The 16,369-nt window shown below is 51.9% G+C and overlaps 1 protein-coding gene and 1 pseudogene across 9 annotated transcripts in view; both read right to left on the bottom strand.

Annotated features, from left to right (window-relative positions):
• The window catches only part of MYO18A (myosin XVIIIA), a 169,915-nt gene that overhangs the window by 152,197 nt on the left and 1,349 nt on the right, over positions 1 to 16,369 (bottom strand). For all 9 annotated transcript variants that reach the window (XM_075120815.1, XM_075120814.1, XM_075120801.1 and 6 more), the window contains exon 2: positions 2,468 to 3,592. In XM_075120815.1, the coding sequence (XP_074976916.1) occupies positions 2,468 to 3,481 (1,014 nt within the window). In that variant the 5' untranslated portion in view covers positions 3,482 to 3,592. The remainder of the gene's footprint in view (positions 1 to 2,467; positions 3,593 to 16,369) is intronic.
• Positions 14,422 to 15,370, bottom strand: LOC125624104 (small ribosomal subunit protein uS11-like; annotated as a pseudogene).

Here is a 16,369-nt window from a genome sequence, read left to right on the forward strand (position 1 = left end):
ACTCCACAGCTCATCTGGTCAGAGCAAAGACCCTGGGAAGGGATTCTGCTGAGCAAAACCAGCCCTGCCCCACACTGCTAGCACCTTCCTGGGTTGTTGAACCCCAACCCTCATTTAGCTTTCCACCAGGGATGCTGTTTGTTTTCTTTATACCTGTCTCTCCCTGGGAACAATACAAATAAACTAGTCAGCTTCACTTTTGTTCAAGTCAGTTTCACACACAGGTTCTCCCCACAGCCCAGCCCAGCAATGCCAATAAACTGGCAGGGGGAAGGGTTAAATCCAAACCAAGACCGCTATTTTCATTACACTGTAAACAGGAAAATGCCAGGATTTGATTTAATTTATTTACACAAAGCTACATGCTGGACTTAAACCACTAGATCATGTCCCTTTAAATAGCTTATCCTGTTTTCCAGGGCTAATTACCCAGGAGGCTCTCAGCTCTCCAGGGTCATCAGCAGCAGGAATTAGTGAACCATCCACAGAGCACAGCCCCTTTGGAAGCAGCACAGAATGTTGTGGCAAAATTAACCCTTTGCATGGTGGCATCTTCTATCAACCAAACAATAGGAGCATGCCATAAGCTTTTACTCCCCTTTATTAGGGATGGAAAAGGTTAACCGGAAGCGGTTAACCTGCCTTAACCGTTAACCCCAGGTCGGCCTGCCGACCCCAGTCTCAGCTCCAGCCACACCAGCAGGATCGGCCCAGCCGCTTAATTGGTTAACCGCTTAAACGACAGATTTTGAATCATTTCAATGGTTAACTTTTTAAACAGTATTTACATCCCTGCTCTTTATACACATGGATGAGAGTCGGTCGGTATTTAGCATATGGACAACTGAGCAATCGTTTCACTTTCTTTTAAACAGCAGCAACACATTTAGTTATCTGGTACGTACAGCAATCCACTCCCTTGTCCGAGGGACTCAAAGGCATGACAAAGCTGGGCTTTCCAAGACCGCTTCCTGCAACACACAGTCCTACTGGAGCCGTGCAGAGCTACCAGGAAAATGTACCATTCTCCAGAAACAAAACATCTGTTGGCCCCCACTTCACAACTGTGATTATAGGGAAAAAACTAGGAATATTTTGCTTGCCCATGACAAAGAGGTGCTGCCCCCCATGAGCAGGCCAGGGTTGTGCTAGAAGGACACAACTTTTCTTAAGGGCATGTTTACACTAGAAAATCTCATTTCAGTACACACCTGCCCTGGCAATGTCAAACATGGCTTAGCACTCAGTGTAGACAAGGACTGTCCTGTTGAACGGTGTGTCAGCTGGTCACAGTCCACCAGAGGTGCAATGTTAAATAGGACACAACTCTGCCCACACAATGAGTGAAACCTGGCTAGGGCCCTGGCAGGTAGCAAGAGCGAACAACTATAGCCAGGGTGGCTCTGCTCTCACTCTGACCAGCACATTATATCCTCACAGTCCTTCACACCACAGGCAAGGTATTTCCAAGACCCCTGACTTCAACATGTAATAACTCCCCAGAGGGAAGAAGAGCGTTTAAATAGATCAAGAGACCCAGATCTCAGTTACTGCAATGGATCGAAGTCCGGGTCTTACTGGGCTATGGGAATGAAGAACAGTCTTTAACTGAGGGAACCTCTGCCCACATTCTCCAGTTCCCCTCCTCTGGCTCTCTGCATATGGAGCAGTGACAAGCACATCAGTGTATATGAGCTAAGAGACTACAGGTTTCACCACAGAGAAATTGGGTACAAACCCTGAGGTTCTATTTCCCCACAATCCACATACAGTTAAGCAGCTGGCTCACTCCACAGGCCTGAATCAGGCCCCAGGAGCAATCCAGGATGCTACATTTATAATGCAGGCATAAGGAGCACCAAGAACAGGTGTCTATATAGGGATCTACCCCCGAGGAGCCCAGGCAGACACTGCAGGCTGCTGTGACAACTTGCCAGGAGTGCAGGGCACCGAAGTTTGTGTAACACACAGCTGATCACAGCAGCTATCTTCAGTATGATAAAAGAAATGCCCGCACGAGGCTCTAGCAGACATGCCAGGCCCAGAAGGCTCTTTCCCACCAATAGCTACTCCAGCTTCTCTTTTCCAGGGGCACCCCCCACACCTGTGAAGGGAGAAGTGACTGGTCGAAACACACACACACACATCCCCTCCCCAAAAATCTCCAGCAACACCAGAAGAAACCTTTTAAGCTGCTATTACTTTAAATTGTCAAACCAGAGCCACGTTTGGGGCCACATGTGAATACCATCTCCCGGAATCTCCTGCTCCTCACTCCCTATTCCTTTCAGATGGGGAGAGCTCTGGGCACTGCCCCCTCCCTAGTCACACACAAGCTGCACCAAACCAGTGCCCATGTGTGCTATCCCCCAACTCGCAGAGCTGCCAGGGGAGCAGAGCTGGCGACACCCAGGGCTGGTTAGCACCGAACGAACCAAAGAGACTGACAGCAATGGTGGTTACTCACATCGAAGGCCGCTCTGCGCAGCCCCTCGCTGCTCCTCAGCCAGCAGCGGCTCAGCTCGCTCAGCTCCAGGATGGGCTGCACTTTCAGCCGCACAGTCTCCCCTGACTGCCGGATCATCTCCACTATCTCGTCTCGAGATTTGTTCTCCACATTCCGGCCGTTGATTTCCACCAGCCGGTCCCCCGGCACCAACCCCAGTGCCAGGTCCTTGGTGCCAGCACCAGGCTCCGCAAAGTGTACCACCCGTCTGTACACCTGCCCGTCAGGGGCCCGGTCCAGCATGGTCGTGCGACGCAGAGAGAATCCAAAGTCACCAGTGTTACGCCTCTGCAGCTCCAGTTCCCGGGGAACGGGGGGCTGGGGCGGCACCACCACGGGCAGCCTCAGTTCAGCAGGAAACCTCTTGCTGACCACCTCAGGCACCCTCGCTCGCAGCGCTGATGAGGAGGGGGCCCTCAGGTGGCCCCTGGGTGCTCCCTGCTTGCTGAGCTGAGTCTCCAGCATGCGCACCTCCACCTGCGGGGAAGGGGCTGCAGAGTGCTCGGAGGGCGTGGAGGTCTCCGAGGCACTCTCGTCCCGGCTCTTCTGAGAGAAGGAGAACCTCTTGACAATCATTTGGGAGTTCTGCTTGGCCAGGGAGCCGAACTTGGCCGCCCGCTGCAGGACTGAGCCCTTGAAGTTGGCGTCATCCACCTTGAGGTCATCGCTGGAGCTGGCTGTGCTCAGATGGCCCGAGTCCAGGATCACGCTGCCCCGGTTGCTGTCTGAGTCTATGTCCGTGAGGTGCAGGTCTGAGCCGCTGGCCACCTTGATGGGAATGGGGTTGGAGATCTCCAGCCGGGTCTTGGACTCTCTCTTGGAGGTGCGGCTGAGGTTGAAGAAGCCCCTGCGGAGGCTCATCTCCTCCAGGCTCTTGAGCTCGGCAGCCGACATCCGCTCCTTTTTCTCCTTCTTTTCCTTCTTGTCCTTCCTCGACCCATCTTTGTCTTTGTCCTTTTTCTTCAAGTTGAACATGTTGGAAGGCTCGCGGGAGGCACCCGCGCTCCAAAGGACAGGAGGCCGCTAAGGGCTCGCAGCAGCCGCTCTACAGCTCTGGATCCTGCTGCCTTTCTGCTGGGTCTGCTGCTGCACAGGCAAAGAACAAAAACAAAACATCTCGTTAGCCAGCAGAGATCACACAACTGGCACCTCCCAACTCCCCAGCCTGGACCTATGGCCCAGCCCCCCAAACCCACACACTGCTGCTCTCCGGCTCACACTGCCCGCTGCCCCCGAGGACACAAACAGGCTATCCAGCTCGCAGCTCCTCTGATGGCAACAGGAGCTGCGCACATGGGTCAAGGGCACGGGGCAGCCCACCTTTCCCTGTTGCGTTTGAGATAGACACGCCAGGGAAAGCCAAAGGTCTAGGGATGGGATTCCAAACACCTCAATCCTAGGAGGCTGGTTCCCAGCCCAGCCTGGCCTGGCATTAAGCGAGCTACCATAAGCGTTCCATGGGCTATGCCCTGTGAGGGGTGGCTCCCAGACAGCCGCAAGTGGACAAGGGCCCATGTCACAAGATACAACATTTGCTCCCTATAACCTGACCCTGGGAGGCAGCGAGCATCTACATCTCCATTGGACTCAGGCCCCGATTAACAACCCCAACCGAGACGCCAAGGAACAAATGAGCCACTGGGACCAAACTCCCTTCTCACCCCAACAACAACTGGCTGTAACAGCATCCCCACACACCACCCCCTGTCTCCCCACCCCTGTGCACAGGCAGGGGGGAGGCAGAAAAGCTCATCTCTCGGGCTGTCAATCCAGCAGCTTTCAACAGCACTAAAGACTCTTCCCAATAAGGAGAGGATGCAGGTGTCCAGCAGTGCTTTGCATGCAGCCAACCCACACTCCTCTAGGATGCCTGAACACAGCAAATGACCCTCTGCCAGAGAGAGAACATCAGGACAGGGTTAACACAGGGCTCCTGTGTACAAGCTTTTCTGCCCTCCCCTCTAGCTCAAAGGTAACGGTGCTGGGAGAGCCCAGCACGGTGCACCACAGGCAGAATAAGGTGGATGTCAAAGGCAGACGGAAAAGCTTCTTCCAAAGACAATTCCAGATCCACTCAGGTCACATGGGCACGTTTTGAAATAAAATCCCCTTCTTCTGCCCCAATCCCTCCACCTGTCAAGACCTGAACTTCCTCCACTGCTCCCCTGCACTGGAGAGCACCACTAACCTCTACAGGAGAATTTCCCATGCATCCATCCCCTGCTGTGCCTTAGGCAGGGCAGGCCATTAGCTGCAGGGGAATGCAGGGCCCGCCAAGTAAAAGGAGGAATTGCTTTTCAGAGGGCTGATTTTACTTGCAGGGTTTAAGCCCGCACAGAGAGTCCCTCCCTGATATGGGATGCATACAGCCCATTCTTGCTTTGCTGTAGCTGTAAGAGTGTCTTGCTCTCTCACTCAAAAAGCCCCTGGTTAAAATAAACAGAGGCCTTGTTAGGACAGGGGAAAGCCCTGCCCTAGGCTTCTGTCCTGGGCCTTTCAAAAAGCAGCTGTGCCTCTTTCCCTCTGTCACAAAACCCCTGAGCGCTGAGGCCCCTCCCCTGTCAGTGACCCAGAAGAAAGGGGACCTGGGCTAACAGCAGCAGCTAGCTGTCCCTGCCTGGGGGAAGGGACGCTTCCTGCAGGGAGCATGGAAGACATAGCCCTTATTAGTAATTTTTAAATGATTATTATTAATTATTATTATTATAATAAACAGGATCCTGGAAACTCACGTTCCTCTGAGACAGTGATAAGCGTCTAAAATTAGCCTCTGCAACGCAGAACCCGTGATGCTGCCAGGCGACCTCTAGGAACAGTCACTCTTTCATTCAGCTGCATCTCCCTGACTCTGGGGGTGGTACCCAGCCTGCTGCAAAGACGTTACAGACACATGAACATCCTGGCTCACTCCTTAGCCAATCAGTCCCAGCAAGAAACAAAAGCCCCTGCCAGGGCTACTGCTCCAGCTGCCTTCTCCAGGGCTGCCCCAGACACGGCCAAAGAGGAATTGCAAGAATTGCTGCTTTACTCATCTAGAGAGGGACATTTCTCCTCCCCCTTTATGGGGGTTTTAGCCAATACCCAGGTCAACACCCTGATAATAGCATACATCCAAAATCAGTGGGCCGACAGGTCTGAGCCATTATACATGCCCAGAGCCAAAAGGAAGTCCAGACAACACCAGAGGTGCACGCTCTGTGGTGTCACAAAACCATATCCTGTGATCACACCCTTCGCTGTCAGGTAAGAGATATGGCTCTCTCAAGACAATTCTTTCCTCCTCAGTATTGCACACACAGATTCTGGCCAATTACACTCCAAACTCCACTAAAAACAAGACAAAATCTAACAGCTGTATGGAAAAAAAATGGAGAGATCCAGAACGACAATGATATGTAAATGTAGCAGGAAGTCACGCAGTTAAAGAAATTACCCTTAACACAATGTATCTGATGGGAGAATACTCCAGATTGTAAATATCTGCTTTCAGCGCCGTCAGTTCGTTAAGCTCTGAGACACAGAAGCAATTTACGTAGCGCGTGCACGCGCGCGCCCACACGCCATTGTGCTGGGTTCCTAAGCTCCCTCTTCTGGCTGTACAACAGCTGTTAGGTAAATACTGGCTGCACACTAAGCTGTAATAACACCAAGGAGAGCGCACGCACGAGGCAGGACAAAGAGCAGGATTATTTCAGCCCATTTCAAGGCACAGCTAACAAACAAAACCAAAACCCAGCGCTTGCCAAACAGAATAGAGACATCAGGAGGCCCAGGGATGTCAATCAATGCTGGGGCAACACTGTAGAGGACCAGCAGTCTGTCCCTCCAGAGTGCCTTCCATGCCTCCTACTAGCTGCTACCATTAATCTTCACTGCTTTCCAGTGGGCAGGAATTGTTAGACCCATTTCACAGATGGGGACTCTGAGGCACAGAGCGGAGATGGGAGTTGCCCAAAGCAACAAAGCTGAAATGGAAGCCAGGAGTCCTGAATCTCACTCTAGACGAACACTGCCTTCCTTTTATTTAAGTACTGAGCACCTTTCCTCTGACTCCTGAAACCAACAATAGAGTAAGGGCTTGTCCACACATGGAGTTATTCAGCAATACCTATTGCATTTTAAATTAACACCCTCCCTTAATTCAAATGACCGTTCAAATGTAGACAAGCCCCAAGAGCAATGCCAGCCTGCGTGGCTCTTATTTAGGCACAGCAATGGCATGCTCCCTGCTGGACAGACAAATGAGACGACACGGTCCCTACCTCAAGGGCCAACTATCCATGTACAAAGTGCTTTTCCTTTGAAGCCTCACCCTTTAACAGACCCTTCGGCCTAGTGAGTACAGAGCTCATGGGTGAGGGGAATCTGGATTCCCAGCTGGCAAAGCCAGGACAAGGCAAGAGAAAGAGAAGCAGCTTGTCGACAGTGAGCTCCGGACTCCAGGCTCTGCCACCAAGTGCTGCCAGGGAAGGAGCTGGTGAAACATGTCACCTCCCAATGCGGGCCAGCCACAAGCCCACACAGACAGACACAAGGAGCCCGGGACACTCGCCCACAGCACATGCAGCATGGCCCACAAGACCCACAAGAACTCCTGTCACATGTTGAGAGGGGACAAGGTCAAAAAACAGAGCTTGGCTTCACCACTGTGTTCACCTGCCCCAGCATCCTGCCAACTGCCACAACATTGGAGCCTTCATCAGCCTCCTACTGCAGCGCCTGCCCTCGGTCTGTGCAGCGGGGGGATAATGTAAGGGTTCTGCTCTGTGCTGGATTTGACACCCCAACAGCAACTCCGCACATGTGTACCACACACGACTGTTCCTCTCCTACTTCTGCATCCTGGGGGGAGAGCCAGCAAGGCACGCTGGAACCTGTCACCTACGCCAGCCGCACCTCTGCTCTCATGATGAAAGTGGCTGCAATTTGCTCTGTTTCATGATAACTAGGTGCAGCCCTGGGGCACCCAGGGAGCTGCCAGCATGGCTCTCAGCTGTGCACACATGGCACATACCGGAGTGACGTAAGCAGCAGTGTGATTGGCCAGTCAGCAGAGCTGCAGAATGAGTGCAGATTACACACTAAAGGGCTAGAGCAGGAGAAACAACAATCTGGAGGGTGTGAGAATAAGCAGACCTGCCTGCCCCCTGCATGCTTTATTGAACCGCCACCACCCCGCCCCCTTATTACACTCCCTTAGCAGCCACACAGCTCTGAACCCTCATCTACACGTCACTTACCCTCCATTCCCATCACCCAGACCATATGGGAGATGCATCTGCTTGCTCCAGACTGAACAAGGCCCCATGTCAGAGCAAAGCTCCCAGCAGTTCCAAAGGGACCCACGAGACCTCCCTCCTTCCCCATCTCCTCAGGCACCTCTGGGCTCCGAGCCAGGCTTGTGCAGCATTGGCACATTGCACCTGGCTAGACATACCAGGGGCAGCTCACAAACTCCAGTTTTTATCCCACCCCAAGGGTAAGATGGGCAGAGAACACAGGAGTCCAAGCAAGGGGCCACTGGTTACACAATGTGGCCCTGAGCACACAGCCAGCGGGGGCAAAGCCTCTGGCTAAGAAATGAATGAAAATTTAAGCAGCAGAGCCCCAAACGTCAGCAAGGCCCCAGCCAGGCACTGCAATCTCCTGTAACCCTCCCGAAGAGCATGACAAGCTGTCTGCCCAGGCCACACACCCAGCCTGGGCAGGAACACGCAGGCCAAGGAGGGAGAACTGACACTTGAGATTGTTCACAGCACAATCTGAAGAGCATGTGTCTTTTCTTGGCTCTTCTGGCCATGCCGGCTCTGTACTGAAAGCCTCAATGTCATTAGTCCATTGAGGTATGCATTCTTCCAGCGTGCGGAGCTTGAGGGGATTCCTCATTTGAGGTGGTCCCTTCTCTCTCAATAGAAGTTGGTCCAAAAAAAACTATTCCCTCCCCTACCTTGTCTTGCCATTGGTCCATGGATACCTTTCATTTATCAATGTTCATAAACTTTGACACATTTGGAAACATCCCACACTAAAGCCTCAATCTACCCTAACTCACACTGAGCACCTCTATGTGAGAGAGGAGAAACCGTTATCCTCCTGCTTCTGGGCATGAATCACTGCTAAGTCATGGGGTCAAGAGGAAATGCCCCAGGGGCAAGTTATTCCAGAACTATCCACTGTGGGCTTTCAAGACATCTGGTACTGGCCACTGGAGTAGGTGGATCACTAGTCCAACCCACTGTGGCAATTCCCATGTTCCTGTGCTATCACTTTCCATCTTCAGTAACTAACTAATCCTCACCAGGTATGTCTACACTGCAATTAGACACCCACAGCTGGCCCATGCCAGCTGACTCAGGGAAAGGGATGCAGACTGAGGGTGGTTTCACTGCGGTGTACACATTCAGGCTCAGGCTGGAGCCTGGGCTCTAGGACCCCGGGCTCTAGGACCCCGCGAGGTGGGAGAGTCCCAGAGCTCTCGCTGCAGTCCCACCTGAATGTCTACATGGCAAACAAACAGCCCCTTGGCCCCAGCCCATCAGTGGTACAGGCCAGCCACAGGTGTCTATCTGCAGTGTAGACACACCCTGTGGTCCCTGTGTGGCAGGGCTGCATTACCTGCCCCACTTTCCAGAGAAAGAAGCTGCAGCACAGGAGAAAGAAGTGACATGCCCAGGCAGCAGGTCAGTGGCAGAGCTGGGAACAGAGCTGGGTCAGTGGCAGAGCTGACTCCGACCTGTGTCCCTCTCACCCAGCACCCCAATGCCTTGTGGCCCATATGTAGCTCGTCTGAAACGCAACAGTGGAGAGCTCAGACTCTTTCTCTAAGTCCTCCATGTTACCAGATGCACACACCACATAGCAGTCGCTTGCCTGCTTTGCTTCCATTCCCCACAGCCAGCCACAGCCCAGGAAGCCTGTACTCAGCTGTAGGACACTCCCTGCTTTCTCTCCCCAAAGAGGGAACCGAGCAAGTCCTCCCCCTGCCCCCCGCCTCAACTCCTTCCTTCTTGGCTTCAAGTCCTGAATACTACAGCAACTGACCTGAGCCGCTGACCCTGCCCTGCATTCTTCCTTAGACTGAGCAGATGCCTTTCAAGAGGAGCCCTCCGGCTGAGCAGCCAGGAACGGAATGGGGGAAGCAGCCAGGGCCAGCACAGCGACAGTAAAACTCAGGCAGGACAGACAGACGGGGACCCTGACAGAAGGCACAGCCTCTCCAGGCACTTGGAGGTCTCGGCCCTTCCTTGCGTAGGGCGTGAAACTCAAGGACTTTCAGGTTCCCAGTCCGTCAGAAGTAAAGACATTGCTCTGCCCTAGGGGCTCTGGGCCTCCACTCTCACAGAGCCACAGGGAGCTAATGAGATGCTGAACTTCCCCCATGTGATCACCCAGCTCTTTGCAGTCTCCCACCCCACTCTCCAGCTACAGCTCATCTGTCAGAGCAGGCCCTCCCTTCATATTTGCCTGCAAAGCACCCAGCACACTGATGGAGCTATACTACACACAGCATGGGGACAGCGCACAGCACAACGGCAAAACCCACTAGAGCACTGTAGGTTTCAGAGGAACAGCCGTGTTAGTCTGTATTCGCAAAAAGAAAAGGAGTACTTGTGGCACCTTAGAGACTAACCAATTTATTTGAGCATGAGCTTTCGTGAGCTACAGCTCACTGTAGTTACTGTTCCAACCCAGAAGGGTCCCAGCCCCCAGCGGGGCTGGGAGGTTACTAGCCGACAAGCAAGGAAAATAGAATATCATCACTATCAGATTAGCCTTACATAGCAGAGGTGCTCCCCGCCGCTTTAGAAGGGATGCATCCAGGAGCGGGGACGGTGAGGCTCACACAGAACAGAGATACTAGCCAACGGGCATGATCACACTAAACGGCCGCCATCTACCAGCCCCGCATCTCCAAAGCGTTTACTGGAGAGGGGATTGCAGAGGCCCCAGATGGGAAAAGGCTCCTGATATCAGAAAGGCTAATGGGAAATCTTACAGAGGGCTCCACCACATTTTCTCAGGGACCAGTTCTGCTCCCAGCATTCCCAGTGCCCCAGATCCACATCAGTGGGAAGGAAGGACAGGAGAGGTGATGCCAGGGAAAGCAAAGAGGTTTCTTCCACAGAGAGCCAGATTCCAAGTGAATCAGAGCAATGGAGATCTCAGCTCAAACCACCAGGAAGCAATTGCAATGCTAAGACACTGAGTGTCTCAGCCACAGATCTCACACAACTACTATCATTAGCCCCAAATCCGCCTCCGGGAACCATGCCATCCTCAGAGCCTGCATTTCTATGGGGGAGGGTTGGAAGCTGGGAGTTTCCTGCACAACCAGCAGTCAAAGCCAACACACCTGGATGAATGTGCCACCTGAGACATCAGGGATTTGAGGGGTCTGGCAAGAACACAGAGGGAGTGAACTGCAATAAACCAGGCACATGGTCAAGCATGCTGGCCCTCACTCTGCTCCTGAAGTGCCTTATGTTCTCCACCCATGTGGCCCTACGTCCTCTGGTATTTTGAAAGGTTCGAACCCCATTCTTGCCAGGAAGGCACCAGTAGGACGTCGGATCTCGGCACAAGGGTCATTCAGCACTCTGCCGTGGGTCAGGACTGCTTCCCTTGCACCAGGCAGAGTCACACAAGAGGAACAGAAAATTACAAGGAAAGATGGGATCCCAGCCTGGGACCATCGTCACCAGCTCCTATGGGCCACAGACAGTGATCAAGATACCACTGCTATCATCACACCGCAGTGTGACTCACTCACCCACCCTCTCCGAGTCCCTCGGAGGGCAAAAGAACCTCCTTCCTAAAGCAGCCAGCCATCCCCCTCAGCCACTACCCAGCAAGGCCTTTACACAGGGAGTCAGTTACAGCTGGGGTGTTTGAGACAGGCAAGGCCTCCGCAGGACGGTGTTTGCCAGAAGAGACACAACCCTCTCCTTTTCCCCTCCTTCCCCCCCACCCGCGTGCGTGCGCACACACTCCAGCCCAGTCTTTTATTTCCCCCAACAGACGGGAAGGTGTTACAATTTGCATGGCTAATCAGCCAGCACTGCCAATTAACAGCACAAGCTACATGCTCCCAACTTAAAGACCACTCCATTATTCACACAAGGGCAGCAGCAAGGCATGGTGCTGGGCACCAGGGGCCTGGAGAGCCAGCCAGGTTACTTAGCTGGATCCCACAGACAGCAACAAGAATGCAGAGGGATGGCACACAGCACTTGGGCAGCCTGGCCAAAAGGCAACCCAGGGAGACAATGCAGCCCAATGGCACCCTCCTCTGTCATGTGGAGGGGGAGCCCACAGGACTACAAGTCCCACCATGCACCGGACCCTTCTGATACCATGCTGGGCCCTGGTGCACCTCTGGGAGGAAGAGGAGAGCAACAGCAATTTGTTCCTTTGGATAAAAACGCCAGAATGCACGCGAGGGCTGCACCCAAAGCTGACAACAGGGCCCCTGGTGGAGCCAGGTCTGTGGGCGCCGGTTCTAAGCAAACATCCCTGGCTGTTATAGCCATGCCACCGCTACTGTCTGCTAGAAACACCAAAGGCTGTTGGGCGCTTAGCTGAGGAGGAAGACACACTCACTCCAAAGGAAAATTGTGTCACCAGCTGCTTGTGCAATCCGGCTGAAGAACACCCTTCATACGGGCGTAGAGACAGGACGATACCTTGAAAGGCAGGCTCTCGCCCAATGCCCCTGCTACAGAGCAGAGATCCCCTGCAGAGCCGATTTTCATGGGTCTCATGAGCTCTACCCCACCAGTGCAAAGCCCAGGTCACCAGGAGAGAAATGATCCCTTGCTGCCAAATTACACGCTCTGAGCTCCAAGTGCACCTCTCACGGACTCGCTCTTGTGTCACATGGAGCTTATCTGGCCCTAGGTGTGTTCAGAACAACTGCATACTTCGGGCGTGATTGGTAGAGTTAGCCAAGGAGGAGAGGGGAGGAGCAGAGATGGCAGGCCAGAGGCCTTACTGGGGGGAGGGGGGGCTATTCAGAAAGGACAGACTCTCCATGGGGCAGGGACGGAGCGGAAGAACACAGCGACACTTCACACACAGCATGCTCATGCTCCAGTCTCAAAGCACCTTATCCAAGGTACCAGAGTGCCCACGTTACAGAGAGAGAGATTGATGCACAATTTGCCCAAGCTCCCTGGAATCAGAGCACAGCAAAGAGCAGACTCCAGAAGTCCTGGTCCCAGCCCACTGCAACACAGGATGGGGGTGGGGGGGGGCGTATCTATACATAGAGTTAAAATACTCAGCCATTTCTCCCTCATGCAAGTTGCCAGACTAAAATATGGCAACCGTGTCTGCACGGCCCAGCTCAGCACTACCCAGCTCCTGCCTCACCCTCCGCCCAAGCATCACTCCCTCCCACTCACCAACTCCACTGTTCGCTCTCCACCCTCGGCTGCCCAATTAACAAAAATTCCTCCAGAGCACTCATTAAACACTCCCAAACCTGCACCGTATCCTAGCCGCTCCCTTCCCCACGTTTGCACTCCAGTGTCCTGGGTGGGGCTGCATTCACCCTTTGTGGCAGGAGACCCATTCTTTGACACATCTCCCCTACAGCCCTGAGTACCTTTACATCTCAGTATTGACATTTGCTCCTGGCCCATACTTCGGGCTTGCTCTTTCTCCCCAGGGGTGCCCCAAACAAAAGTGAATTCAGTGCTGCATTGGCAAGCCCAGAGATGGAATCTTCTCTCTCCACAGAGCAAGGCCAGCAGCAGACTGAGCTTCCCTGGGCACCACTGCCTCAGCCCCACCCCGCAGAGACCACCCATCAGTCCTTGATCTGGCCACCCAGACCATTAATACAAGCACCAACCACAGTAGCAGGTTTTGTGACGTGGGCACCTGTTTCTCTATGAAATAAAATGAGACCCACCAACTTGTTTCACAAGGACTACTGAACAGCTGTCCGATGGGATGGCGCCCAGAGGTGAAACTCTCCAATATAAACCATCCCCAACCCACCCAGTCCCCCTCCCACCTTTGTATTCTGGATAAAATCATGAAAATGACAAACTGCTGCTTAACACTGAAAAATCAGAAAGCCTTTAGACCTTCTGGGGGAAGCACCTAAACTGAGACTCTCTAGACAACTCCTCTCAAACGAAGTACATTCTTGTTCAATACAGTGGTAACAAAAGGACCTTGGAGCACCCATTTGTTGCTAGACTCTTTCTTTCTGGCTCAGTTACATAACGGTTCAAGCCCTCTGTTCTGGACACTGATTGCATTGTGCATTTAATGAGATGACCCTATCTGCTCTGATTATACAGACATTTTGGCACACAGGAAAGCTATCTTTCAGGCCCTGCCTAGCCTGTCCTGGGAAGTTGTTGTAGCACCTCTTTAGCAAACCATGCTAAGGGCTCATCTAAGCAAAGCGGCACTGGTTTAACAAGAGGTGTGACGCTGATTTTGTTAAACCAAAGCAAAACGCTACATGGAATCTCTCTTAAAAAAACATAAACCTGATTTATATCAATTTAGCGGAAGAGGATTAGGATCAGGTTTTTCGCTAAATAGAAATAAGTCACTTTGAAACCAAAATTGAAGTGTCTAAACAGGGGTTTGCACAGATTTAACTTAATCAGTTTTAAAATCAATTTGTGTGGACCCATGCTGACTAGGATTTCTAATAGTATGGTGCTAATGCTGTTTCCATGAGCAGTGCAGACAGAAGACCCAAGTCAGCAAGAGGTTATACTGCCCATTTAGATGGGACTTTGCATTACTTGCACCAGTGTAAAGGATGGGTTGAGAGCACTCGAGATCCAATCATTATGAGCCGTAGGGTTCATTGACTAATCTGAGGAAATCAGAATTTAGCGTTTCCCTATAATAAGGAAGATTAATTACAAAGCACTATTTCCCAGCATCCTTAGCAAATCTCAAGGAGTAACTTAGTCTCTGCCTAACCTTATGCATATGCAAAGATGCATCCGGATGAGACAGATTCCTTTCCATCCAAGTCCCACACAAAAGGAGCTGCCCTTCTCTGAGGCAGGTTTTGATGTATTTTGCAATGGCCACGGCCCTGCAGTGAGCTCACCCTCCAGCAGACAACATGGGGGCAGTGAAGGAAACAGCCCAGCTGATTCATCTGTTCCTTTTGGCTGCTGGGTTTTGTTGTTTTTTTTTGAGAGAGATTTAATGATGAAACAAAAGCCAGCCACAGTTTGCAGACGACGACCCCGGCGACCACTCTTTCTGCAAGTGCTGTCAGAGGGGATGGGGGTGACATCCTCAATGTGCCCAATCTTCATTCCAGAACGAGCGAGAGCTCCAAGGGCTGACTGGGCACCAGGTCCAGGAGTCTTGGTCCTATTTCCACCTGTAGCTCGCAGCTTGATGTGAAGGGCAGTGATGCCCAGCTCCCTGCACTGCTGGGCAACATCCTGGGCTGCCAACATAGCAGCAGAGGGCGAAGACTCATCTATCAGCCTTCACCTGAATACCACCAGCCACTCGGCAGACGGTTTCCTTGCCAGAGAGATCAGTTACATGGGTAAGTGTCATTGAAGGAAGTGAAGATATGGCAGACGCCAAACACATTTTCCCCTTCGGCAACTGGCGGTCCCAAGCTGATGACCTGCTCTTCCTTCTTCTCCTTACCCTTATGCGGTGCTATTTCTGTGCATCCTCTCGGGCACCCAACACCGGAAAGGATAAACACTCCCCAGCTCTGGCTAAGAAGGCTAAACACAAACAAGCACAACTGTCGACAGTCTGAAGTGTCACTCTCTGAACTGGTGACACTGTCTGGAAGGATTTCCATAGTATTTGCACATCTGCATTCCACCCTCCCCTGCGAGCCCCACACAAGGCCATAACCCTGTCCACTACACCCAGATCTTGCTTGCAATACCTGCTTCAGCACAAACAAGGGCAGTTTTGTAATAAAGGCGGCTACAAACCAAGATTAGATACTAATTACAAAATGTACATTGCAGAGACATTATTCAGCACAGGGTTAGGCTTCGGGTGGGAGAGAAATTGAGAGCAATTATTCAACAGCATCTGGCACAGTACAACCTGGAAATGCTGGGGAAAATGCAGGTTAGAGGTTACAAGGAAGTCACCCATTCGCCACACTAAGGTTTCAGTTCTTCCACAAGAGGAGCTGTGATTCAGACCCTACTTGCCAGTTGCCAGGATGCAAGGTCTGCACCTAGGATGCATTTCTGACACCTTAAGCTTCAGGGGTGAGCAAATGCAGCTCTTTTCTGCCACAGCAAATAGAATCAACATGGCAAACAACAGGAAAGCAAGGAGTTCATTATTGTTCAAAGTACAAGGCTTTGTTTGAATTAGACCCTACAAAGACAGAAATTACCTTTCATGTGTTAAAAGAAAAGGAGTACTTGTGGCACCTTAGAGACTAACCAATTTATTTGAGCATGAGCTTTCGTGAGCTACAGCTCACTTCATCGGATGCATACTGTATAAATTGGTTAGTCTCTAAGGTGCCACAAATACTCCTTTTCTTTTTGCGAATACAGACTAACACGGCTGTTACTCTGAAATCTTTCATGTGTTGTTACAGATCAGATGATTCTCTGGCTGGAATCAAACAGCTATTTCCGAAGTTAGATTGTACAGATCCATGGCTAGCTATGGCTAAGAAAACTGCCTGTAAATTTTTTTTAAAAGCACCCCCTAGACTTGGAGCTCCTTAGTTCCATCTGATAGAGGGAATTCTGAGGTCCACCCCCCACCCCCCAAAAAAAACAGCCACTACCTTCTTCCCCAAAGTACTGGTTGCATGCAAGTATTGTTTTATGTCATTGTCCTAAGTTTAGTTCCTGCACAAATTGCCTGAAACCA

Source organism: Caretta caretta, chromosome 17, assembly GCF_965140235.1.
Source record: "Caretta caretta isolate rCarCar2 chromosome 17, rCarCar1.hap1, whole genome shotgun sequence".
NCBI lineage: Eukaryota > Metazoa > Chordata > Testudines > Cheloniidae > Caretta > Caretta caretta.